Consider the following 27249-nt stretch of genomic DNA (forward strand, 5'->3'; position numbering starts at 1 on the left):
CAAGGCCCTGAGGAGGGAAAGGATGTGTTCCAGAGCCCTTGACAAATAGCTGTTGTAGCCCTGGCCGGTGGCAAAATGGATAGAGCACCAAGGTCACCAGCTTGACCCCAGGGTTGCTGGTTTGAGCCTTAGGGCATGTATGAAAAGCAGTCGATGGGTACACAACTAAGTGGTACTTCTCTCTCTCTCCTAAATCAACGCGTGGGGGGGGGGGGCAATGTAACTGGAGAGATACAGCAAGTCTCAGAGGTGCAGGCAGTGCCATTGAAGGGGGAAAGGGAGGTACCCAGGGTGCAAATTTTAGGGAGGCATTCACTTAGAGTTGTGCAAGTGCAGAGCTATGACCTCAGAGTGCAAGCCTCCTTAAATTTGGTGCCTTAAGACACTTAACTGGCCTCATTCTAGGCCTGGCCCTACATGCAGTATTGTGGGTAAGGTGGCCATCCATCCTGATTTGCCCTGGAGGATTCTGGTTTATTCTTGTTGTCCTAACAAGATTATACTAGGCCTCCTCTCATTCTGGTGATTGTCTTTGTTGGATGCTAATTCTATGGTTACTCAATTTGTAGAGTCTGTATTTTTATCCTGAGGGAGTAGAGAGAACCACTGAAAGTTTTAGTGGAAAGGTTTTTGAGCAGACTCTGCTACCATGTAGAAAATGGACCTTGGAGGCAGAAATAAAAGCGGCTGGCGTTATCGAAGTGGAAAACAAGGGCAGCCTACCCTGAGTAGGAAAAGTGGATGGTTGAGAAACATTCAGGAAGCATTGCTGTCTGAACAAGGTGATGAACTAGATGCGCTGGGTAAGGCTTCTGGCATTCTGGTTTCCTATACTGAAAGTTCTGGTCCTCCCTCTGCCAGTGTTTAGTTGTGTGACCTTGAAGCAGTCCCTTCACTTCTCAGAGCCTGTTTCCACAACCATGTAAGGGCTTCTCAGACCACTTACAGTAAAGAAGGATATATGTCTCCACAGCCTATAAACAAACTGCTTCCTCTACCTCCTCAACATTCAGACCTCCTTCTCATCATTCCGGTCTCCCTTGAAATGTGATCACCTTAGGAGTTCACCTTAGGAGTCTCTCTGACTACCTCCTGGCGCCCCTTCCCTGGTTTACTCTCTATCCTATCATAATTATGTTCTTTCCTATTTATTTGTTTACTTGCTCTGTCTCCGACTACAATGTAAGCCCATAAGAGTAGGGACTTGTTTCTTCAGAGATGTATATCCACTCTCAGCAACTAGCGCAGTGCCTGGCATGAAATGGATGCTTGTTTGTTTGGATGAACAAATGGATTGATCAGTGAATGAATGAAGGCTTTCCCTGCCACCTTAATGCCCTCAAAATCATTTAGCTGCCTCACTACAAGCTTCCTCTAGCCCAGGAGCATCAACTCGAAGCAAGACGATCTGGCCTGGCTTCAAATTCTGACTCATTCACGTAATAGCTGAGTTTAGAAAAATCGCTTAACCCCTTCAGCTTCATTTTTCACATTAATTCCGACCCAGTAGAGACGCTGTGAGGCTACAGCCAGATAGGAGAATGACCGAAGGGAAATAGGAGCTCTTATTATAGCTTTCTTCTTTTTCTTTTAACAATCGCGCCCTCCCAGACTGATCACCCGTGCCCTTCTCACCAAGTAGTTCAAGACCCCATCACACCCAAGGGCGCAGGACTTGCAGTTTGCTAGGCCCTTCCGCTCGCAAATATTTCCTCCCTTAGGCAGAGGGAAAAAAAAAACCTCGCCCGCGCCGGGTCGCGTGGTCCGCAGATCCGGCGTCAGCGGCAGCGTCTGCGCAATCGCGCACGCCTGCGCAGAAGGTCCCAGGAACGGGTGGGGGGTGAAGAAGGGGCCGGCCTTCGAGCGACAGCGACGCAAGATGGCAGCCACCACAGGCTCGGGTGAGCGGGGGTGCCGGGCCCGCCCGGCTGAGGGATCTGGGGCTCGGGTCGGAGGTCGGGGACTCGCAAAGGCCTTTGCAGCGTGACCAGGGCTTCTGCGCTGCCTCTGTCCGCCGGGATCCGTGGCGGCAACCCGGCCGGCCTGAGTGGGGAGGAGGAGCAGGCGGCGGCCGGAAGCACGGGCGGGGGCCTGAGGGGCCTGTGGGCGGCGCGGCGAGGCCCAGAAGCTCCCCAGGGCGGCGTGAGGGCCCCGTTGAGAGGAAGGGCCTGGTCCTGCGGCGCTGATGAGTAGCGGGAGCGAACGAATGGCGAGACCAGCGGCACTCCTCGGGGTCGGCGGCTTTTTGGGAGAGATCGAGAGGCTCCCTAGAGGAGGAGAAGGAGGCGCCCCAAAGCGGATGAAAGTCCTTTACTGGGTGCTGTGGGTCCGGGTGAGGGGGGAGTCTTGGAATGGCCGTTTGAGACTTCCGAGAAGCCCGTCGGGATGGATGAGAGGAGGAAACAGGATCCTGAGGGATGACTGAGGGGGATCCTCTACTGGCTAACTGGACGGCTCCAGCGTTAGTTTTGGGGATAGGATTAGTTGGGGAAATCTGTATTTTAATTAGAAAATGGAAGCCTTGGGCTTGTTGATTCTGGGGGGATTAAGGGCGTCTCCACACGATCGGTAAGGGGGGAGGGGAAAGGATCTCTTAGATTGCTGAGGGTGCTGGTTGGTGCGGCCGATAGTGAAATGACCCCGTCATTACCAGCCCCTATTGGAGGACACAAATGTTACCTTTCAGGAGGCAGGCTCCGATGGGGCAGTAGCTGGAAACTTGCGATATTGGGTAGAAAGCAGCAGAGATTGGGAGCCTTGGAAGTGTCTGGTTGGGGCGGGATCCCAACTGAGGGAAGCCCCTTGCAGTGTGGGTAAGAGTGGGAAGAGGTCACGTTTAAGAGAAGGAAATTCTCCCCCATTGGATGAGGGAAGCATACCCTGGTTTTATGGAGACTGGCACTCCTGCCCACTCCTTTGGACATTAGGAAAAGAGGGCTGGATGGGCATAGGGAGAGGAATACAGGCGATGGGAATGTTTGGGGAAGGAAGGCTGGGCAGCAGGAAAGGGGGGCTCCACTTTGGGGGAGGGGGGAGTTCTCCCAGTAGGTTATGCAGTACTGATTCTGAGGCTGAATTCCCTGCTCCTCACACCTAAGATGGGCCTGAGAATCACATCCGGAAAAGATCTTTTTCAGATTCAACATACCCGGGTGGGACATCGGGGGATGGACTCAGACTGGCCTTCCTGAGGTGGGGGGCTGATGAGACAAGAGAGTCCGATTCTGGAAGCGCAGGATTTGAGGGAGACAGTGCCCTTTTGTTGCTGAGGAGGCTGTACCCTGTAGTGCCCACCAGTGAAGTTGGCCAAGGAGGTCTTCCCAGATAGTGGGTGAGCTCTGATGGAGGAAGTAATCCCGACTACTAGCCTGGTACTGAAATCTTCTAGCTATTGAAGGCCCCACCGCAGCAGCCCAGTTTGGAGAGGGTTTGATGACCTAATATGAACATGTTGTTCCTCTAGTATCCTAAGGAGTCATCTTTGTCTGTTGGGTGGGAAGAGAAGGAAATGGATGTAGGGGATCCAACTAATGTGACCTACCACAGTTGTTTTTTATACTTAACAGCAGTAGGTGGAGGACCGAGGAGAGCTCGCAGTGCTTAGTCAATTCATTTACCAAGATACTGCCACAGATACTGTCAGAGAGAGAGGCTGAGTCAGGCTGGGCTGCTGTGCTAAACTTCTCACTAGAGACACTCCTGCCGGGCTGCTATGAACTGGGGGAAAAGGGATACAATGTACTTGTAGCAGCCAGTGTTATGGGGGTATTGCATCTCAGCCCAGTTGTCAGTCACTTGAGATTGGCTACCTACAACCTGGTTTAACAGCTACTTAATTCTAGTTTCTTGAGGCCCTGCCTATTGAAGAGTGCCTCATGAAGGCAGTAGTGGTCAGATAAAGCAATGTTAGCTGCTGTCTAGTGGAATACAGGAGCACTCGGCATGATTTAGGTAACACAGAACAGGTTTCCAGGTGCCTTAAAAGGGTTTCCCAAAACTCCTTTGTCTGTTTATTCAACAGATATTTACTGAGGGCCTGCTGTGTCTCATCGTGAATAGTGAACAAGGTGGGCATGGCCCCAGTCCTTGAGGAACTTCTGTACTAGTTAGGGAAAAGGCTATTATGGAGCAAATAGTAAAGAAAATTTCAGATAGCAGTAAATGCTAGGAAGGAAATTGTGTGATGTGATAAAGGGTGTCTGGAGAGGTGGTCAGGGAAAACTCTGAGAGGGGGCATTTGAACTGAGACAAATGATGGAAGGAGCCAACCCTACAGTGTGTGTTACTGGCAGGAGGGGAGGATACAGTAAGTGCAAAGGCACTGTGGTATACTGAAAGGAGAAGCCTTAGAATGCAAGGGAGGCTTATTAGCGATGGTGAGTTAGATGTGGCTTTGGATTTTATTTAGTCGTAAAGGGAAGCCATTGAACAAGTGCCTGGTGTGAAGTAAGCATTCAGTAAATATTTATTGAATAAATGAACAAAAGTCTGAAAAAGAGGGGAATGACAAGATCTGACCTATGCCCAAGGCAGTGAAAGGAGGACAGAGTGCTAAAATGGAAACTGAAAGATCTTAATTGGGTTAAACTAAAATGAACGTACTGGCTTGTTTGCTTTCTAATCCTGAGAAGTCTTTGAGTGTGGTCAGGGGCCCTGAGGCCTTCCTTAACTAAGTTTAGAACAGGCCCCTCTATTAGTTTGCCCCTGGTTGCCAGGAAACAGCTGTGAATCCTTTGAGTTCCTATAAGGGCTGAACTTGGTATTTTATGGTCACTGCTTTCACACTTGGTTAGGTACCTTCCCACCTCACTTGGTTCTGCAGGGTGTGATTTCTGCATAGATCCTGGAGGGTGGCATTATTATGAAAAGCGCACTAGAATTCCTTCAGATGCTTGTGATAGGTGACTTTCTCTTGCCTTGTCCAGGATTGCAGGACCTCGTACAGTGGCTCTTGGCTGCCAGGTCCTTCTTCTCACCCAGCATCCCATTGGCCTCCCTGACACATAACCAGAAACCGGGTGCCGGAAGGGTAAGCCCTGGCTGGGTGTGATTTTAAATTTACATATATTGGCATGGCCTCATACACACACTCAACTTATGAAAATTTAACCATATGGGCAGTAGAGCTTAAGTAATCTTCCATTCCATTCAAGGGTGTTCCCCACAGAGAGGTGGAGATAGGAGATGAAAACCTATAGGCTCTTAGTTGGTCTCGTCCCGAGTGTCTCACTGTGTGAGCATCTCGTTGTGCCTGTCGTAGCTAAGTGCCTTTTGTACAGCATGAGCCTGGCATTCAAGAGAGCTGCTTCCTACAGTGCCCAGCTGAAGAAACAGCAATCTGCTCCAGTGCTGGAGGGGTCACGCTGTACTGGGCCTGGACAACCTATTGCTGTCCTTAGGGATTCCCATGGTGAAATTTATTTTTTTTAAGATTTCTATTTAATTATTTATTTATTTTAGAGAGGAGAGAGAAGGGGGGAGGAACAGGAAACATCAACTGCCATAAGTGCCTTGACCGGGCAAGCCCAGGGTTTCGTTTGAACCAGTGACCTCAGCGTTCCAGGTCAACATTTTACTCTCTGCGCCACCACAAGTGGGGCCCCATGGTTGATTTTGATGATCATGATTTTTCCCTTCACGATAACTTTAAAACCACCCTTCTCCCCCAACCACATTCTTTTTCTCCCTCCCACTCTCTTTCCCCTGAATATTGCTCTGCAATAATTGGATCAAAGTGGAATACAGAATGTAAGGTCAGGAATCCTCTGTAATTCTGAAAAGCCCCGGTGAAGTACAGAGCAGCACATTGGTGAAGTAAATATTTGAACACTTCTACTTTTATATTATGTATTGTGCTTTAGAGTTTTCCAAGCATTTTGATTTACCTGCTGTGTCATCTCATCCAACTTGCCCCAACCCAGTGAACTAACCAAGGGAAGTGTCGGCCCTACCGTATTACTGAGGGAGATTGGTGGCCGGCCAAGGAGTGGTCACGCTCAGACTAGAAAGAGCCCAGGGGTTTTGACTTCAGTCCGCTCCCCAGCCTGCTCCTAGGAAGGCGTGGCTTTGGGCGTGTGCTCTTCCTAGGACCTAGGTCTTAGAGTAGTTACGCTTGTGAGAGAAAGGGCTTTAATGAGAAGCATCTGCCACCTGTAGCAGGAGCCCTTTTTATACCATCCCTGGCCCCTTTTTTATCCCGTTCTTAGCAACGTGAAGTCCTTTCTAATGTAGCTCCTGCTTCTACCTTATACTCAATAATTCAGTCATTGTGCTTGGGACCCCTCATATCATGTACAAAGTAGGTCCTCGTCTTCGTTTACATGCCAGCACTTCAGATTTCTTTTTAAGCTGCACATCTAAGGCTTACTGTGTGCTTACACGCTGCATTAAACATCTCATTTCTCAGAGCAGCCCTTTGGAGCAGGTTAACTGTTGTGAAGGTGAGGAAACAGGCTCAGAGCCAGTTACTTGCAGAGCCAGGGTACAAACCCGGGACAGTTCTGTTCCAGGACACATGCTCTTGGCTGCACTATCATTCTTCCAGCCCCCACTGTCTGTCCTTCAGCTAGGCATCTCAAGTTCCTTCAGCCAGTGACAGGTCTGTTGACACTTCTGCCTTGGCGGATTATTTCTTTCATGGGTAGGTAGCAGTGACTGTCAAGTAGGATTCTTTCCTCATCCTCATTCCCCCATCACAAGTCCAGTAGGTAGAACTGAACAATAGATGCCAAATCCTCCTGTTCTCCATAATGGTCTTTGTCCAGCCAGAACCATCTTCTACTTAGAAGTCTGCAAAAGCAAAAGCCTCCTCCGTCCAGTCTTGCCCTTTTCTAATACATTCTTCATGGAGGAGGCAGAATGATCCATAGAGGAGACTGAAAGAGAAACTGCCACACCCCTGCAGAAAGCTCTCCTTGCTGCACTTGGAATAAAATCGGTCTCTTCTCCATGGCCCACAAGGCCTTCTGCGATCTTGGCATTGCCTGCCCCCTGACCTGATGTGATATAGCAACACGCCTCTGCTTTTGTCTTTCCCTTTTGGGAATGTGTGTTCTGCCCCCAGATCTTCACATGACTGACTGCTTCGTGTTCTTCAGGTCTCAGCTCTCCAGAAAAGCCGTCCCCAACCACCCCATTCAGTAGTCTTCTCCTCAGTTGTTATCACATCTCTGTTCTCTTCTCTTCCAAAGTGCTTAACTTGTCTGAAGTTTTATCTGTTTTGCACGTTTTCTGTGCCTTTCCACCAGGATAGGAATCTGCCTTGTTCTCTGCTATGTCCCTAGCGCTCACACTCAGCATAGTCCCTGATGTATATATAATGGGTGCTCAATAAATATTGAAGTTTCTGTAAATTAATTCAGGCCTTACCTTGATGTAGCCAAATGTATAAACTTGACATATTTGAAGAAAACAATGTATCTGATAGGGCAGAAGCAAAAGTGATTGTTCAGTCTTTCCAAAAAGAAAGCTCTTGCCCTGATAAGCTGGTATTTATAAAGGGACTTAAGGCCAGAATTAAAACTGTCCTCTCCTTCCCTTACTGTCCTAACACACTTCCCACATCTTATTCTTTGTCTCCACCCCATCAGAGAAAGTCTGACCTTTGGCCTTGGTCATCTCAGAGCAAAAACCACAGGGTCTTGCATTTTGTCATTGGCTGTGTGCTTTCATATTGTCTGGCCTGTAAAGATTACCGTTGTTTCTTCCCCTCAATCAGTGGTTCTCAAACTAATGTGCATCAGAGTCACCTGGAGAGTGTATCAGACACTGAGCCCTACCCCCACCCTCAGTTTTAGATTCAGTAGTTCTGTGGTGTACTGTGGTTGTCCGGTGTGTAGCCTGAGAATTTGTATTTCTAGCAAGTTCCCAGGTGGTGAGTAGGCGCAGGTCTGGGGACCGTACTTGAGGAGCCACTGCTGTAAAGGAGAGGAAAGGACGCTCCTGGGCAGGCGCTGACCAGGCGGCCAGACTGCACCTGCCGGTTGCTCACAATAAAAGTGAACTTCCCCTGACTTCACATCCTCTGCTCAGGAACATTGAATCCAGCCAGGTACATCATCTTCCAGGCATCCTGATTTCCCAGCCAGACTCCTAGCTCAATGTAGTCTTCCCTGAATGGGCAACCAGATCAGTTTTAATTAGCAGTTTTCTTTTCAGGAGAAACCTGTGAGCCTCTACCATTTTTAAATCAAGACGCAGGCCAGGATTTTCCTAAGATTGGCATGCTGTAATAGCTGCTGCTTTGTGGTTATGATTTTCCCAAAAGCTGTTTCAAAATCCTTTTTTGTACCAGAAATACTTTAATATGTTGCTGTGTTGCATATTACTGCATTAAATGTTTTACTGTCATATGGTGTAAACCCCTACCAAATATTCATGCTTTTTCAACCTAGTTGTCATATTTTCCTTATAATACCCTGAGGCTGCTGACTTTTCAGGTTTTTTTTGTTTGTTTGTGGGTTTTTTTAGACGGAGAGAGAGAGACAGAGAGAGAGTCAGAGAGAGGGAATAGACAGGAACGGAGAGATGAGAAGCATCAATCATTAGTTTTTCGTTGTGCGTTGCAACACCTTAGTTGTTCATTGATTGCTTTCTCATATGTGCCTTGACCGTGGGCCTTCAGCAGACCGAGTAACCCCTTGCTCGAGCCAGTGACCTTGGGCTCAATCTGGTGGGTTTTTGCTCAAACCAGATGAGCTCGCGCTCAAGCTGGCGACCTCGGGGTCTTGAACCTGGGTCTTTCGCATCCCAGTCCAACGCTCTATCCATTGCGCCACTGCCTGGTCAGGCTGACTTTTCAGTTTATATGTAGCCAAGAGAATGACTGGCTTTTTAAAAAATTACCAATTTTAGAGAACCATCGATTTCTCTCATCAGTAAGTTGTTCCACTTATTCATTCATTCATTGGTTGATTCTTGTATGTGCCCTGACCGGGGATCAAACCCACAACCTTGGTGTATCTGGATGACACTAACCAACTGGGCCACCTGGCCAGCGCAACTGACTTGATACTGACAGGTCCAGGAAAAGTCCTTCTGGAAAGAACTCTAATTTAACGGGAACAAATGTTTTCTTTTTATTATTTATTTATTTATTTATTTATTTATTTATTTTTAGATTTTACTTATTCATTTGAGAGAGAGAGAGAGAGAGAAGGGGGGAAGAGCAGGAAGCATCAACTTCCATATGTGCCTTGACCAGGCAAGCCCAGGGTTTTGAACCGGTGACCTCAGTGTTCCAGGTCAAAAATAAGTTTCTTGACCCACTGCATGACTGAAGGTCAGGCAACGTTTTCTTTTTAAAATCTCATATTACTGTGATATTTTAGCACCTGGATGAAGTTATCTTAACATTTTCATAGGTACAATCTGTTAAAACTAATAAGGGTCAATATTTACATCTTCTGTATTGTCACTTGAAGCTGTTTCTCCAGCTGCCTCTTAGGAGTTAGACTCACATTAATGTAGGAATTATAAAATTTAGGTTGATTCAGTGCATTAAAGAAAAACATGTTAGAGTATTTTGAGTTTTTTTGATCAGCTGTGCTTCTGAGGGGTTTGGGCATATATAGATTTATGTTAAATATATTTATTGAAGCCCTGGCCGGTTGGCTCAGCGGTAGAGCGTCGGCGTGGCGTGCGGGGGACCCGGGTTCAATTCCCGGCCAGGGCACATAGGAGAAGCACCCATTTGCTTCTCCGCCCCCACCCCCTCCTTCCTCTCTGTCTCTCTCTTCCCCTCCCGCAGCCAAGGCTCCATTGGAGCAAAGATGGCCTGGGCGCTGAGGATGGCTCCTTGGCCTCTGCCCAGGTGCTAGAGTGGCTCTGGTCGTGGCAGAGCGACGCCCTGGAGGGGCAGAGCATCGCCCCCTGGTGGGCAGAGCATCGCCCCTGGTGGGCGTGCCGGGTGGATCCCGGTCGGGCGCATGCAGGAGTCTGTCTGACTGTCTCTCCCCATTTCCAGCTTCAGAGGAATGCAAAAAAAAAAAAAATATATATATATATATATATATATATATATATTGAAATCCTCTGTTAAAATTAATATATCTTGATTTTGAGCTTATACTCTCCATTTAGGATGGGATGAAGTCTTCACTGATATACTCACAAGGTCTACAGGATCTCTGAACTCCACCAAAGTTTGGGTTTATGTCCCTGGACTTCCCCTGAAAGTCTAGAACTAGAATATTAGAATATGGTCAGTTCATTTGGAATTAAATGTTACATTCTTGCTTTGTAGAAAATATTGATGTATTAACTTTATGTGCAGTTTCTAATGGTTTGACATGCTTCATAGGCATTTTATGAAACAAAGTTTATTTTGTAGTGGAGAATCCTTTGTTTTATGGTTTGAATGAAAAAACCATTTTTCGCTCATTAAAAATAAGTTTCTCTACCTGACCTGGTGGTGACGCAATGAATTAGAGTGTCATCCTGAGGTCTCAGATTTGAAATCCCGAGGTCACTGGCTTTAGCTTGGGATCATCAACATGATCCCATGTGGCTGGCTTGAGCCCAGAGTTGCTGGCTTTAGCAAGAGGTCACTAGCTTGGCTGGAGCTCCCCAGTCAAGGTGTGTATAAGAAGCAATCAATGAACAATTAAAGTGCTGCAACTACAAGTTGATGCTTCTCATCTCTCTCCCTTCCTCCCCCCCACCTCTCTCTCTCTCTCTCTCTCTCTCTCTCTCTCTCTCTCTCCCTCCTTCTCTTATAAAAATAAAAAAGAGTTTGCCTGACCAGGCAGCGGCACAGTGGATAAAGCATTGGACTGGGATGCGGAGGACCCAGGTTCGAGACCCCAAGTTCACCAGCTTGAACGCAGGCTCATCTGGTTTGAGCAAAGTTCACCAACTTGAGCCCAAGGTTGCTGGCTCAAGCAAGGGGTTACTTTCTGCTGAAGGCCCACGGTCAAGGCACATATGAGAAAGCAATCAATGAACAACTAAGGTGTCACAACGAAAAAACTGATGATTGATGCTTCTCATCTCTCTCTGTTCCTGTCTATCCCTATCTATCCCTCTCTCTGACTCTCTGTCTCTGTTTAAAAAAAAAAAAGTTTCCCTAAAAGTCTTGATCACACTTCATTTAAAAATAAAACTAAAAATAAAAAAATTAAAACTAGCTATCAAGTATAGTTATCCCAAACATAAAAGTGAAACTAAGAGACATTGATAAGAGTGTGGTGGTTACGGGGGGGGGGGGGGGGGGGGGGGGGGCACAAAGAAAACTAGATAGAAGGTGACAGAGGACACTGACTTTGGGTGATGGGTATGCAACATAATTGAATGACAAGATAACCTGGACTTGTTATCTTTGAATATATATATCCTGATGTATTGATGTCGCCCCATTAAAAAAATAAAATTATTTAAAAAAAAAAAGAAAAAAAAAAGTATAGTTATCCCAAAATAGAAAATGGTATCAGGGTCCAATATTTTGTCCACAATAGACCACATTTGAGTTTACAGTAGGAACGGAAAAGATACTGTTTAATCAGGAAATATTTATTGAGTACCATTATATGCCAGGCAGTATACCAGATTCCGGGGAAGCAGGATTAAATGAGTCACAGCTCTAACTTAAGAAGCTCAGAGAGTGAGTCAGACAATAAAAAGAAAGAAAAGATAATTTAAAAAAAAGAGTACAGCACAGACATTGTGTGAGGGTCAAGGTATCTGAGGGGGCAGTTCTGAGAGGACCTCTACAGACTGCCTAGCTTCTAATTTAAGATTTGTGTTTCTTCTTGAAATCTTTATACTCAAATTTTAATGTATAACTTTTCTCAGGCTATTCAAAATCCATAGTAAGTCCCTTTGATGATCTTTATAATGTTAGACTTACTTTTAATAATGCCATGAATGTTTCCTTGCTGTGTTCTCAGAAATACCAGAGTTAGAATTTTGTGACATTGAGCATCATTCATTCTGAAATAATATCCCTAGCTATTATATCCCTGGCTATCCCAGTCACCTGTTCGTTCGTTCATTCATTCATTCAACAAGCATTTGAGTGCATGCTCTGAGCAAAACATTTCAAGTATGGGAAAGTCAGCAGTAAACAAAACAGGTGAAGTTCTACCCTCATGGAATTTATGTTCATATGGGACAGATAGACAATAAACTGTCATGTGGTAATGAGTGCTGTGAAGAAAAATAAAGCAAGATACAGGAACAAGAAGTTAGACCTTAATGAGGATTAAGGGAACCAGCCAGCTGTGTAGAGCTCTGGGAGAATCCTAGGGTGAGGGAACAGCAAGTGCAAAGGCAGGAAGGTTGCCCATTCGGGAACTTAAGGATGGTACGGCGGAAGGAGAGTGAGGAGCCAGGAAAAGGGTAGCAGAAAATGGTGTTGGAGAAGCAAGTGCATCGCTAGGCGATGCAGGAAGGATTTGGGGTGTATGCTGATTGCAAGGGGAAGCCAGTAGAGAGGGCTTAGAGTAGGGAGTGATTGGGTCTGAGTTACCTTTAGAGGCTCACTGTGGAGAGTCTGCTGTAGGTAGAGACCATGTAGACTCAGAAACCAGGTAAGAAGCTGAGGTGGCGTGGACTGCAGTGATCCTATTGGAGATGGTGAAAAGGATCATACTTGGGCTATATTTGGAAATGGGCTGGATATGGGATGTAAGGGAAAGATTTCTTATTATGACTCCAAGATTTTGGCCAGAGCAATCTGGTAAATGTTCCATATACTGAGACTGAGGAGTGGGTAGCTTTGAGTTTTTGAAGAGTGTAAGGGAGTTCTTTTTTTTTCTTTTTTTTCAACAGAGACGGAGAGAGTCAAAGAGAGGGATAGATAGGGACAGACAGACAGGAACGGAGAGAGATGAGAAGTATCAATTATCAGTTTTTCATTGCGACACCTTAGTTCATTGATTGCTTTCTCATATGTGCCTTGACCATGGGCCTTCAGCAGAAAGTAACCCCTTGCTGGAGCCAGCGACCTTGGGTCCAAGCTGGTGAGCTTTGCTCAAACCAGATAAACCCACGCTCAAGCTGGCGACCTTGGGGTCTCGAACCTGGGTCCTCCACATCCCAGTCCGACACTATTCACTGCGCCACCGCCTGTTCAGGCTGTAAGGGAGTTCTATTTGGAAGTGTTTTAAGTTGGAGAGGCCTAATAGGCATCTAAATGGAGATGTCTAGAAGGCAGTTAGTTGAAAATACAAATTGAAGAGTCATCAGCTTCCTTGGTCTAGGAGAATCACTTGGGTGGTAGAGTAGACAGGCAGCAGAGGTCAGTGGGCTGTGCCCTGAGGCCTGGCAGTCTGATGTGGAAAGGGAACCTGTGACTGAGGGAGGGAAGGGAGAAAGTTAAAGGAAGAGGTGCTGCTGGGAGCTCCAGGGACTTGGGGTGGGGACTGAGAATTGACCTCAGGATTTGCCTGGAGTGTGCTGTTTGGTGCCCCTGACAAGAGCCCTTATGGTGAGTGACTAGGTAGAAAAGCCTGATTAGAGTAGGTGCAGGTAAAGTGAAGAATTGCAGACAAGGAGTCTAGACAGCCCTTTTGAGGTTTTTTGCTAAGGAACAAAGAAATGAGATGGTAGCTGGAAGGAAATTATGGGTCAATTTCCTTGACCCATAATTTTTTTAAAATTTGGGTTTTTTTAAATCTTTTGATTAAACACAGGACAATACAGTGCAGGTGGTGATTCAGTGCTCAGTGTCAGGTATTCTACAAGGCACTTTTCAGGTTTTACTTCATTTATCCCGCTATAGAGCAGGGAGTATTGAAATCCCTGTTTTTCTGAGACTCAAGGTAACTTGCACAGTCACACAACTAGATTGCTTGAAAGTTGTGGAGCCAGGACTTGATTCTAAACCTGTGCTCTTAATTCTCTGCTGAGAAATGAATGAATTTTCTCTAAAGTAAACTATACTCTGAATCTTATTTGTGGAAGATAACTTAGCCAATTACCCTGACCAGCCTTTTTTATAAATGGAGTGGTGACATGGCCTGGTAGTGCAGTTGATAAGAGTGTTGTTACGCCAAGGTTGTTGTGGGTTTGATCCCAGGCCAGGACACATACAAGAATCAACCAATGAATGCATAAATAAGTGGAACAACAAATAAATGTGTTTTTCCCCCTCTTTCTCCCTCTCTTCTCGCCCTTTCTGTCTCTCTAAAATCAATAAATTAAAATTCTTTTCTTTTTCTAATGGAGTGGTAGACACTTATTCATGGTCATAAAAAGTATCTAAAGATCATTTATATGAGTATGTACATACTGGGAAGCCTGAGTTGACTTTATATAGTCTTTGTATAAAAACTCCGTTTGCTCAGTTCTTTTAAATTTTTTGACAGATATTTATCTGAAGCCTGCAGGGTGAAGGCCAGTTGTTTTTTGTGTCACTGTTGTGAAAATAGCAGCCGCCACCACCAGTCATGCAAATCAATATGCCCTGCCTTAAGTCTCTTAATATTCCTCTGTTTTCTACCTATGTAGGCCTGGAAGAAGTTTGATAACATGTCCCAGTATAGTATTTGCTCTAAGCAGATTCCTTTGGCTTTATAGTCTGCGAAAATGCCTCTGGCGTTTGAAACTGTGAATAGTAGCACTTCCCTCACCTAGCCTCTAAGTCTCCCAGCCCATCCTGAACATTCCCCAGGAGACTGGTCTTATCCCTTGCCCTACTCAGAGCCTTTTGCAGCTCCCCACTACTTACCGTCAGGATCAAGTCCAGTCCCTCCTAGTAACATGGCCCTGCCTCTTGAGCTTTCATCAAATTCAAAGGGGTCCATGGTCCTCCCCTCAGAGGGTAAGACACATGATCTTGTGATTATACTTCTCATATATTTTAATACTGTTTTATTGAACTTGGTATGTGTAGATCTTGTTTCCATAGTGAGAATTTATACTCTGATTGGGAGGCCCTGATTTTATTTCATAGCCCTTAAAAGTTCTAACATGGTGTTGGGTAATATTGCCCAGAAAAAAAGGTGTAGGTGTGCATGTGTATGCATACATATATCACTGACTTCTTTTTTTTTTTTTTTTTTTTTTACAGAGACAGAGAGTGAGTCAGAGAGAGGGATAGACAGGGACAGACAGACAGGAACGGAGAGAGATGAGAAGCATCAATCATTAGTTTTTCATTGCGCGTTGCAACACCTTAGTTGTTCATTGATTGCTTTCTCATATGTTCCTTGACCACGGGCCTTCAGCAGACCAAGTAGCCCCTTGTTGGAGCCAGCGACCTTGGGTTCAAGCTGGTGGGCTTTTGCTCAAACCAGATGAGCCTGTGCTCAAGCTGGCGACCTCAGGGTCTCGAACCTGGGTCCTCTGCATCCCAGTCCGACGCTCTTTCCACTGCGCCACCGCCTGGTCAGGCTATCACTGACAAATTTATGAAAAGGGAAATTAAGTCTCCTTTAAATGCATTCCAGTATGTAGACTAAATTTAAGATTTAGTTAAATAAAGGTTAATAGAGTACTTAACCGCCTGATGCCTGACTAGCACAATGTTTATCAGTCTCTATTTAATCTTCTGATAAAAGAAAGAGTTTAAAATATCTGATCTAAACCTAGGATGTTAGAGTCCAAAGGGATTTTTGAGAACTTTTACGTGACCCCCGATGTTGGAAAGTGTTGGACCATAAGCAGAGTCTGATCCACAGACATTTGGTCAGAGCAAAGGAGTGACTATTCCCTTTGGACGGGACGTGTTTTCTCTAGCTTTCCTCAGTTCTTAAACCTGTTTTAAGCCAGACATGATAGAAATTTGCAAAGTCATACCACTCTCCTCACTAATTTATTTTGTTCTTTGGAAAATATAGTTATCTCATAAGGTATATTATTTATTTATTTATTTATTTTTATTAAGTGAGAGGCAAGGAGGCAGGCAGACTCCCACATGCACTCTTACTAGGATCCACCAGGCAAGCCCCCTACAGAGTGATGTTCTGCCCATCTGGGGCCACTGCTCCGTTGCTTGGCAACTGAGCTATCTTAGAGCCTGAGGCAAGGCTATGGAGCCATCCTCAGCATCCGGGGCCAACTTGCTTGAACCTTTTGAGCCATGGCTGTGGGAGAAGGGGGGGAACTGGAGAAGCAGATGGTCGCTTCTCCTGTGTACCCTGACCAGGAATCAAACCCAGGACTTCCATACACCGGGCCAGCGCTCTACCGTTGAACCTACCAGCCAGGGCCATGTTATTTATCTTAATACACAGTGGTTCATAGGGTTAGTTGTAAATGAATTAAATATATTTTTTAAGACTTTATTTATTTATTTTTAGAAGGGTGGGAGGAAGAGAGAAAGTGGTGGGAGCAAGAAGCATCAACAACTACATGTGCCTTGGCCAGGCAAGCCCAGGGTTTTGAACCCATGATCTCAGCATTCCAGGTCCACACATCATCCACTGCACTACCACATACCACAGATCAGGTGAATTAAATATTTTTGAATCCGTTTAATTTCTAAATTCAGTATATATCAATAGCTATAATGCATTAAACAAAGGCTCTTTGAAGTCTTAAGTAATTTTTAAGAATATAAAGGGCTTTTGCTCAAACCAGATGATCCCGTGCTCAAGCCAGGCGGTGGCGCAGTGGATAGAGCATCGGACTGGGATGTGGAGGACCCAGGTTTGAGACCCCGAGGTTTCGCCAGCTTGGACCCAAGGTTGCTGGCTCGAGCAAGGAGTTACTCGATCTGCTGAAGGCCCGCAGTGAAGGCACATATGAGAAAACAATCAATGAACAACTAAGGTGTCACAATGCGCAACGAAAAACTAATGATTGATGCTTCTCATCTCTCTGTTCCTGTCTGTCCCTGTCTATCCCTCTCTCTGACTCTCTCTCTGTCTCTGGAAAAAAAAAAAAAAAGAATATGAAGGGGTCTTAAGACCAAAAGAAGTTTAAAAATTGCTGTTCAAATGGAGTGTTACTATAATTAATCAGTATATAGTACAATTATTTTGATATTTGTATGTGTATTCCAACTCCTGCTTGGGATATTTTAATAGTGCCTAATAGATATCAGCCACCCAAAGTTTTTCATTTATTAAACTGTTTCTGATGCCTGCTTTATAATTAAGTCAAATCGAACTATCCTATAATGTAAGTACTGCAGTAATAACAAAAAGCTGGCTTTGCCTTCTGTGGTGCTCCGTTACATTACTAATCTAAAATAAGTTTGACTCTTTTTGTTGTTATTCAGTGTCGTGTATATGGGCTTTGCACTCTTTGCTTTTAAGTAATTGAGTGTCTAATTCCATGGAAATGTCTGTTGGAAGTTTAGGAGTCATTACTAATAAATACAGTTTGTCTGTAAAGTCATGGTGCACTTTTGACCGGTCACAGAAAAGCAACAAAAGACGATAGAAATGTGAAATCTGCACCAAATAAAAGGAAAACCCTCCCAGTTTCTGTAGGATGATGTGGCAGCATGTGCGCATACGCAGATGATGACGTGACTTCGTGTATACAGCAGAGCAGCCCACGGCCATGCCAGTTGAGATGTGGACGGTACAGAGGAAAGTTCAGTGTGTTCTGTGGCTTGCTAAATTCGAATCCGTGACCGAAGTGCAACGTGAATATTGATGCATTTATAACGAAGCGCCACCACATAGGAATCACATTACTGGGTGGGATAAGCAGTTGAAGGAACCCGGCAGTTTGGTGCAGAAACCCCGTTCTAGTAGGCTATCAGTCAATGACGAGTCTGTAGAGGCTATACGGGATAGCTACCTAAGGAGCCCTAAAAAATCTGTGCGTGAGCCCACATCAAACTGCACCAAATAGGTATGAAACTAGGAGAGTTTTCCTTTTATTTGGTGCAGATTTCACATTTCTATCGTCTTTTGTTGCTTTCCTGTGACCAGTCAAAAGTGCACCATGACTTTATAGACACACTGTATATTTTCCCCTACTTCACAAGTAGGAATCAAACATCAGAAAAATATAACTTGAGCCTGACCGGGCAGTGGCGCAGTAGATAGAGTGTTGACCTAGGATGCTGAGGACCCAAGGTTTGAAACCTCAGAGTTGCCAGCTTGAGCAAGGGGTCACTGGCTCAGCTGGAGCCCCCACCTCCACCTTGGTCAAGGCACGTATGAGAAGCAATCAGTGAACAACTAAAGTGCTGCAACAACAAGTTGATCCTTTTCATCTCTCTCTCTTTCTGTCTGTCTGTCCCTGTCTGTCTCTCTTTCTTGCTAAAAAAATAAAATATAACGAATTCATCACTTGTTTTGAAACTAATAGCAATGAACTTGTGACACTTGGATTCAGATTTCCTGATGAGCCTGACAAGGCAGGGGCGCAGTGGATAGAGCATCAGACTGGCACTCTGAGGACCCAGGTTCGAAACCCTGAGGTCTCCAGCTCGAGCATGGGTGTTGCCAGATTGAGCATGGGATCATAGACATGACCCCATGACCTTGGCTTGAAGCCCAAGGTCGCTGGCTTGAGCAAGGAGTAACTGGCTCAGGTGGAGCTCCTTGGTCAAGGCACATGAGAAAGCAATCAGTGAACAACTCAAGTGCTACAACTATGAGTTGGTGCTGCTCATCTATCTTTCTTCCTCTCTCTCTCTCTCTCTCTCTCTCTCTTTCTCAGAAAAAAAAAAAGAAAAAAAGGATGTCCTGCTCAGAGCTGGTTGTTAGATTGAAGAGGTAACATTTCTAGCCATAAGGATGTTCTTTGCCAAAGTTTACAAGAGAAATGGTCATACCAGAAATAGGTAATCCAGCCTGACTTAAATTTTATCTGACACAAGAAAGTAGCATATTTATCTTGCCAAAAACAGCAGCTTCCATTCAATAATGAAGGACTTCACTATGGAAACTGTTGTGCTTTACCATTGTGCGTTTGACTTGAACAAGTTTGATAATATTTTAAAACAGACACTTTTACAGTTAGTCACTTAGGGAATGCATTAAGTGAGGTTCTTACTCTCAGAGAATCTGTGACCCTTACTGCAATCAGGTTACATAAACTAAAGCCCTGAAGAAGGTGAGGGAGCATGACTGGTAGCTATCTGGGGGAGGGGCACTCCAGGCAGAGGGAATAGCAAGTGCAAGTGAAGTATGATGGACACGGGTCCTTAAGTGTATTGTTATTGTTCTGTTTCACAATAATAACGAGAGGTAAAAGAAATAAAAAAATACAGAAAAGGGGGTAAAATCATCCATAATCTTTATACCCAGAGATAACCACTGTTACCATCTTGGTCTCTAATTCCTTCCAATTTAAGATGTCACTTAGCATCTGTATTAGCTTACTAGAGCTGCCATAACAAAATAACGACCGGGGCGGGGGTTGTTAAACAACAGAAGTTGATTCAGAGTTCTGGAGCCTAAAAGTAAAAAAATCAAGTCAGCAGGTTTGGTTTTTTCTGAGGCCTCTCCCGTTGGCCTACAGCTGGCTGCCTTTTCACTGTGTCTGCACATGGCCTTGACTCTGTGGAAGTGCACATCCCTGTTGTCTCTGTGAGTGTCTAAATTTTCTCTTCTCATTAAAGACATCAGTCAAAATTGGATTAGGGCCCAGCCTAATAGTCTCACTTTAAATCACCCCTTTTAAAAGCGCTGTTTCAAAATACAGCCACGTTCTGAGATGCTGGGAGTTAGGGCTTCAGCGTGAATTTGAGAGGACACAATTCAGCTCATTATGCCATCTGTGAACAGGTTCTGGAGCTATTTATCAGTCCTATTAGTATGATTCTGTGCTCTTTGAGTATTCATTTTTATTAGTTTAGGTTTATAAACTCACCAATAGTAATGCACAGTGGGGTTTTTTCCCTTTAAACCAAATTAGAATTATTAAAGATTTAGTTTTAACTCTTTCTGAACAAAAGATGTTGTATTTTCTGGCTTTTTGCCTATAATGTCACAAACATTTTCAGTTTTGTGGTTTTTTTCTGGAAGAGATTTAATCCAAAATAGTTGAATAATCCAGTTGGCATTCTATGGATGAAGAATCCCAGTGTTTCCCAGACAAGCCCTTCAACTATGCTGTCAGATTTTTGCTGTGCTATTTGACATTTTACTTCAATCATTGACTCTCTTGCTTACATTTATTTTTGAAGGAAGATTTTTACTATTAACATAAATAGGAAGTTAGTATAATATCACTTGCCTTAATTAAGTTATTCTTAAAAATAAATACATGACTGTAAAAGCAAATGTTCTATCATGTGCCACCTAAAATCATCTAATGTGTCACTCCATCCTTCCAGTTGCTCAGACCAAAAGCCTAGGGCCCATAGTTGACTCTCCTTTCTCTCATACTTCACAGGCAATCTGACAGCAAGTCAGACCTCTAAACATCTAGAATTGGCCTGGCCAGTTGGTTGGCACATTGCCCCAATACACCAGGGTAGCAAGTTTGATACTGGTCTGGGCACATACAGGAGGAGTCAACCAATGGGTGTATGACTGAATGGAACAATGAATTGGTGTTTCTCCCCCTCTCCCTTCCTCTCTCTAAAATCAATAAACAATTTTTTAAAAAGAAAATAGAATTGTGCTATTTCTTACCACCTTCGCTGCCATCACCGTGGTCCACGCCAGCATTATCTTCTGCAGGATTCTTGCAGTAGCCTCCTTGTTGTTTCTGTCCTCGTTCCCTTCTCTGTGTTTTTCACACGGTAGTCAGAGGGATCCTGTTAAAAACAAGTCAGATTCTTTTACTCCTCTGTTAGAACTCTAGTGGCTTTTTTATTTTTTTACAGAGACAGTGAGTCAGAGAGAGGAATAGACAGGGACAGACAGACAGGAACAGAGAGAGATGAGAAGCATCAATCATTAGTTTTTCATTGAGCGTTGCAACACCTTAGTTGTTCATTGATTGCTTTCTCATATGTGCCTTGACCGTGGGCCTTCAGCAGACCGAGTAACCCCTTGCTGAAGCCAGCAATCTTGGGTTCAAGCTGGTGGGCTTTTTGCTCAAACCAGATCAGCCCACGCTCAAGCTGGCAACTTTGGGGTCTCGAACCCGTGTCCTCTGCATCCCAGTCCGATGCTCTATCCACTGCACCACCGCCTGGTCAGGCTCTAGTGGCTTTTTTTGTGTCACTCAGTAACAGTTGGAGTGCCTAATTTTCTGCTGCAGCTAAAGTGGCGTCTTTGCTGTTCTTTGACACTGTGGGCAAGGTCTCTGCCTGGTAGCTTTTCCCTCCAGCTACCCATAGGTCAGGCTCCCCATCCTCAGGTCTTGAGTCATGACACCTGATTGTAATAAGACTTTCCTTGATCACCCTACATTGTAACTCCTCCCCTCATTACTTTCTGCTCTAAAACACCAACTTCTGCTAAACTATATAATTTGCATATTTATTTTGGCAATTATATGTATCCTGCTAGAATGTAAGCCCCATGAGGGCAGGTATTTTGGTTTTATCATTGCTTATTCCCTGGTGCCTAGAAAAGTGGCTGATATATAGTAGAAGCTCAGATATTTATTAAAATTGAATTATTGGCAGCACGCATCTGTTTTTGGGAAATACAGGGAACACTGTCCATAGTCCTGAGTGCCCCCACATTGGGTCTTTGGTCTTTGTTCACAGTAATATGTTAAGAGCTGCTTACCTCTGAGAGTCTAGCTGGTTGGGGACTTAGCGTTTGAGTCAAAGAAAGCTCGAAATTTGCCTGGATCCTGAGTTTTATCCAGAGAAAGAGGTAGGAAGAAGGAAAGGTAGGCAGGACTGGTTGGGAGAGCAACCTGAGGATATACTAGGACAGTGGTCCCCAACCTTTTATGGGCCATGGACCAGTTTAATGTCAGAAAATATTTTCACGGACCGGCCTTTAGGGTGGCACGGATAAATGTATCACGTGACCGAGACAAGCGTCAAGAGTGAGTCTTAGATGGATGTAACAGAAGGAATCTGGTCATTTTTTAAAAATAAAACATTGTTCAGACTTAAATATAAATAAAACGGAAATAATGTAAGTTATTTATTCTTTCTCTGTGGACTGGTACCAAATGGCCCACAGACCGGTACCGGTCTGCGGACTGGGGGTCGGGGACCACTGACTAGGATATATGCTCTATGCTCCCCCACAGCCTCCTCTCCCCTTGGCCCCAGTACCAAGGCTTTGTTCTGGGAGAAACCCAGGAACTGCTCAAGCCTCAGCTGGAACTCTGAAGTAGTGGCTGGAAACTGAGATGTGTCTGTGTACTTGCTTTCATGAAATCCTTGTCAGCCTTTGGGATTTGTAAAAGCAAGTAAATCAGAGAACTGGCTACCCTCTTTAACTTTCTCTTTTAAGAGGGAAACCTGGCTTAACCAATTGAAAATGTTGTCCTTGGTCCCTTCATTTGACTCTTAGTTGATCAAGAGGACATCATTGTTATTTGACACAGGGTGACTCTTCCTCCTAAGGTAGTATGAAAGTCATTCCAACAAGTGAGCACACTGTTCTCCTCAGAAATGTATAATAAGAACAAACAAAAGAAATTGCGCCTGACCAGGCGGTGGCGCAGTGGATAGAGCGTCGGACTGGGATGCAGAGGACCCAGGTTCGAGACCCCGAGGTCGCCAGCTTGAGCGTGGGCTCATCTGGCTTGAGCAAAAAGGCTCACCAGCTTGGACCCAAGGTTGCTGGCTCGAGCAAGGGGTTACTCGGTCTGCTGAAGGCCCGCAGTCAAGGCACATATGAGAAAGCAATCAATGAACAACTAAGGTGTCGCAACAAAAAACTGATGATTGATGCTTCTCATCTTTCCGTTCCTGCCTGTCTGTCCCTATCTATCCCTCTCTCTGACTCTCTCTGTCCCTGTAAAAAAAATAAAAATAAAAAAAGAAATTGCTTCTTTTCTTCCAAGGCACTTTTGTTAGCACTTGGTATTAATGGTTTTCATCTCGAACTGGTGGACCCAAATTAATCAACATTTCCACATGTAAACCCTTTATGAAGTTTGTCAAAGCCACGGGAATGGGGTAGGGTGTCCTAGGTTTGGGCATTGAGCCCTGGTTTAGTTATCACTTCACCTGTAATAAAACTGTACACCCTTCCTTCTGGTTGTGCTGGTCAATTACCATTAGCTTGGAAAGCAGAAAGTTTGAGGTACAACAGCTTCCAGCCATTATTTGCATGTTAGCATCTTCGTTCCCCGGTAGTGATAATGAGCAACTACTCTAGGTTTACAAGTTCCCCTGGAGTTGCTAGTATCTTGAATTTCTTTCCATTTATTTTAGGAGTAAAAGTCCCTCGCAATTTTCGACTGTTGGAAGAACTCGAAGAAGGCCAGAAAGGAGTAGGAGATGGCACAGTTAGCTGGGGTCTAGAAGATGACGAAGACATGACACTTACAAGATGGACAGGGATGATAATTGGGCCTCCAAGAGTAAGCGTCGAGCTACGGCTATAAATGTCAATGTCTTAAATTCACTGTGCCTCCTTTTAAAAAACACTAGCCTTATCCTGGAAAAAGCTCACCAAGGGTATATTTTCTGAAATGTGGCTATTCTTTTTTGACCAGTTTCAGTTTATATATTTGAACCTCCTCTGATCCTGTTTAATCCCTCTAAATGGTAAGCAAAAACCTGTTTAGACTCATAGTGTGAATTTACATGACAATGTAGACAGTGAGGTTTAAGGTAATTATACCCTCAGATGTAGTTTAGAACAAACAAACTCTTGGGCTTATCAAAGAACAAGGCTCCAGATCTAGCCAGCGTTCCTGAAGACAGTGTCCAGATGAACCTTGGAAAACCTTCCGTTGTGACTTACATTTGTTGTGTTCCAGTTCTGCCATGCATCTGTATCCTCATTTTGGGCTCTTCAACAAAGGGCTCTTCCCCTGCCTTGTCCACTCTGGTCTGTTCCAGGCACTCTTAGGCCCAGAGGCCTTTGCAAAGAAGAGAGTGGAAAGTGACTGCTCTTCTAGAGCTTTGTGATTTGTGAGAGTTCCCAGGCTTCATAATGCCAGCTAACCCTTTTTTTCTGATTAAACCCCCCAGAGTGTCATTTTAATTCTCACGAGAACCTTTTGCTAGGTGCAGTTATTGTGTAGTTGCATTCAGTTTTACATGTGAGGAAACAGAAGTAAAGTTATTTGCCCAAAGTCACATGGCTGATAAATTCCCAAACCAGGTCTGACTCCAGAGCCTGGGCTCTTAACCACAGTGCTATATTGTGTCCCTCCTGTTTATACTTTGGGTTTTCCTCTGTTCCCATTATAGAATTATCTGGAGTGTTTAGTGCGATGGGATGTGGGAGTGAAGATGTAGATTCCATAACGTGATGCTTTTTCAGACAAGCAGTAGGAGATTCTGCCTGTGCCTAAGGATAATACTGCATGCAAGGCTCTGCACCACCTCTGTGGGAGACACAAAGTCACATGGGTCATGGCCCCAACTTAAACCAGGAATTGTCATGCTCATAGTGTTAGGACAACCTAATGTTGATCTTCGACTGTCATAAACACTCATGGCAAAAGACGGGCTTTGCCATTTAATGTTACTTCTTGAGTGATTTTTGTAACGCTATAGTTTTGCTACAGGGTTTAAAAATATTCAATATCGGCTCTGGCCGGTTGGCTCAGTGGTAGAGCGTCGGCCTGGCGTGCGGAAGTCCCGAGTTCAATTCCCGGCCAGGGCACACAGGAGAGGCGCCCATCTGCTTCTCCACCCCTCCCCCTCTCCTTCCTCTCTGTCTCTCTCTTCCCCTCCCACAGCCGAGGCTCTATTGGAGCAAAAGATGGCCCAGGCACTGGGGATGGCTCCGTGGCCTCTGCCCCAGGCGCTAGAGTGGCTCTGGTCACAACAGAGCGACGCCCCGGATGGGCAGAGCATCTCCCCCTGGTGGGCGTGCCGGGTAGATCCCGGTCGGGAGTATGCGGGAGTCTATCTGACTGCCTCCCCGTTTCCAGCTTCAGAAAAATACAAAAAAAAAAAAATATATATATATATTCAATATCTTTTTACTCATTTCTTGATCTTTTTTTAAATCTATGAAAGCCAGAGTTTTTCTGGATCTGTTAAATACTGGAGAAAACCTGATCTAGAAAGCTCTTTTCTTCATACAGATCATTTGTCTTGCTGTCTCTGAAAGTCCATTGCATGGCAATGGCTTCCCTTACTGTATTTCATCTCCTTCTTGAGGATGAGAACTATTAGTCCCTACTCCTTACCCCCAGAGCACCTGGGAATAACTAAAAATGAATAGACTAGTTGTTCAGTAGATTTGTTAATCAACAGACCGATTTTCAGGTTCTAACAACAGTGAACCAGTGCACAACAGTGTGAATACATTAAATACCACTGAATTATATACACTTAAACAAATGAACAAATAAAATGAACCACTAAATTTTGTTGAAGATATTCTGTTCTACCTAAAACACTTTAGATCAGTTGAGTTTCAGTTTATCTCTTTACAAAAAGGGCTAACTTTTCATTAATAACTTCAGCATGCAAGGAGCTGTCTATACATCCTTTTTAAAAAAATAACGGCTTTGCCTGACCAGGCGGTGGCGCAGTAGATAGAGCGTCGGATTGGAATGTGAAGACCCAGGTTCGAGACCCTGAGCTTGCCAGCTTGAGCACGGGGCTCATCTGGTTTGAGGAAAGCTCACCAGCTTGGACCCAAGGTCGCTGGCTCGAGCAAGGGGTTACTCAGTCTGCTGAAGGCCCACAGTCAAGGCACATATGAGAAAGCAATCAGTGAACTAAGGTGTCGCAACGAAAAACTAATGATTGATGCTTCTCATCTCTCCGTTCCTGTCTGTCTGTCTCTGTCTCTGTAAAAACAAACAACAACAACAAAATAATGGCTTTATGGAGATATAATTCACATACCATAGGACACGCTTTTTAAATGTACAATTCGGCCCTGGCTGATGGTGCAGTGGATAGAGAGTGCTCCTGGAGCACCGAGTTCACCATTCTATCACAGGGTTGCTGGCTTAATCCCGGGGTCACTGGCTTGATCCCGATCCCAAGGGCACTGGTTTGAGCCCCAGTCAGGGCAGATTTGAGAAGCAGTCACTGGGTACACAACTAAGTGGAACAATGAATTGATGCTTCTCTTTCTTTCCCTTCCCCTTCCCCCTCTTCCTCTCTTTCAAAAATTAATGGAAAACATAAAATGTACAGTTCAGTGGTTTTTGCTATACTCGGAACTGTACAACTATCACTAATTTCAAAACATTTTAATTACTCCAGAAGGAAACCCCAACCCCATTGGCAGTCACTCCCCACTCCCAACCCCCACTCCTCATCCTTGACAATCACAAATTTACTTCCATCTCTGAATTTGCCTGTTCTGGGCATTTCATATCAATGGAATCATTAAGATGTGCTTTTTTGTGACTAGGCTTTTACTTAGTGTAATGTTTTCAAGGTTTATCCATGTAGTAGCACTTAAATTTTTATAACTGAATAATATTCCATTATATAAATATACCATATTTTGTTTATCCATTAATTAGTTGATGGGCATTTGGATTTTTTCCACTTTTCCCCTATTATAAAAAATGCTGCTATGAACATTTATAAAGTACAGGTTGTGTGTGGATATATGTTTCCACTTCTCTTGAGTGTATATACCTGGAATGGAATTGTTGGATCATAAGGTAACTCTGTGTTTAACATCTTAAGGAACTGCCCAGACTGGCTTTCCACAGTGGCTCACCATTTTACATTCCCACCAGCAATGCAGCAGGATTTCGATATCTCTGCCTCCCCTGACCAATACTTGTTATCGTCTTTTTAACTCCTATAGTTTTCATTGTCCTGACCCCCAAGATTAAAAGCAGAGTCATAAAAGAAACTGTCTGCTTCTAGGTGCTTCCTGTGACCAGTCTGTTGTTGTTGTTGTTGTTGTTTTAATCTTATTTTTATTAATTTTAATGCAGTGACAGTGACCAGTCTGTTTTAAGATTAGCATACAGGGTATGTATGGGGGTTTTTAAAGCATCTAAATTGAGCACTTGAGTAACTCATCTTTCTGTTATATTTTTGTTATTGTATTATTCTAAAGAAAAGCCATTAAAATTTAAAAGATGTATACAATATGACCCAGCCATTCTGCTAGGAATTTACTCAGCTTTTCTTGAATGTATTGCCCAAAAGCCTGCGTGTACAAAATTATTTCATGCAGCATCTTCAATAGTAGCAAAATATTGGAAACCGCCTCAGGATCTTTCAGTTGACCATATTATATGTTATTTAGCTGTTTAAATGAATGATACAAATTTACATGTGCTTAAAAATGGGATGATCTCCATGATATTTAAGTGAAAAAAGGGAGGTACAAAGCAGTATACAGAACATACTGTCACATGGGATGGGGG

General features: G+C 44.3%; 1 protein-coding gene across 5 annotated transcripts in view; it reads left to right on the forward strand.

Moving 5' to 3' along the window:
• The first annotated feature begins 1824 nt into the window (after positions 1–1824).
• Positions 1825–27249, forward strand: part of UBE2V1 (ubiquitin conjugating enzyme E2 V1) — a 35041-nt gene continuing 9616 nt past the window's right edge. The window contains exons 1-3 of one of the 5 annotated variants that reach the window (XM_066387523.1): positions 1878–1901; positions 4926–5029; positions 23150–23298. In XM_066387523.1, the coding sequence (XP_066243620.1) occupies positions 23268–23298 (31 nt within the window). In that variant the 5' untranslated portion in view covers positions 1878–1901; positions 4926–5029; positions 23150–23267. Of the gene's footprint in view, positions 1902–4925; positions 5030–23149; positions 23299–23348; positions 23486–27249 lie in introns of those variants that run through there. The other 4 variants (XM_066387522.1, XM_066387521.1, XM_066387525.1 and 1 more) reach the window with 4 other exon arrangements.

Source organism: Saccopteryx leptura, chromosome 5 (genome assembly GCF_036850995.1).
Source record: "Saccopteryx leptura isolate mSacLep1 chromosome 5, mSacLep1_pri_phased_curated, whole genome shotgun sequence".
Taxonomy (NCBI): domain Eukaryota; kingdom Metazoa; phylum Chordata; class Mammalia; order Chiroptera; family Emballonuridae; genus Saccopteryx; species Saccopteryx leptura.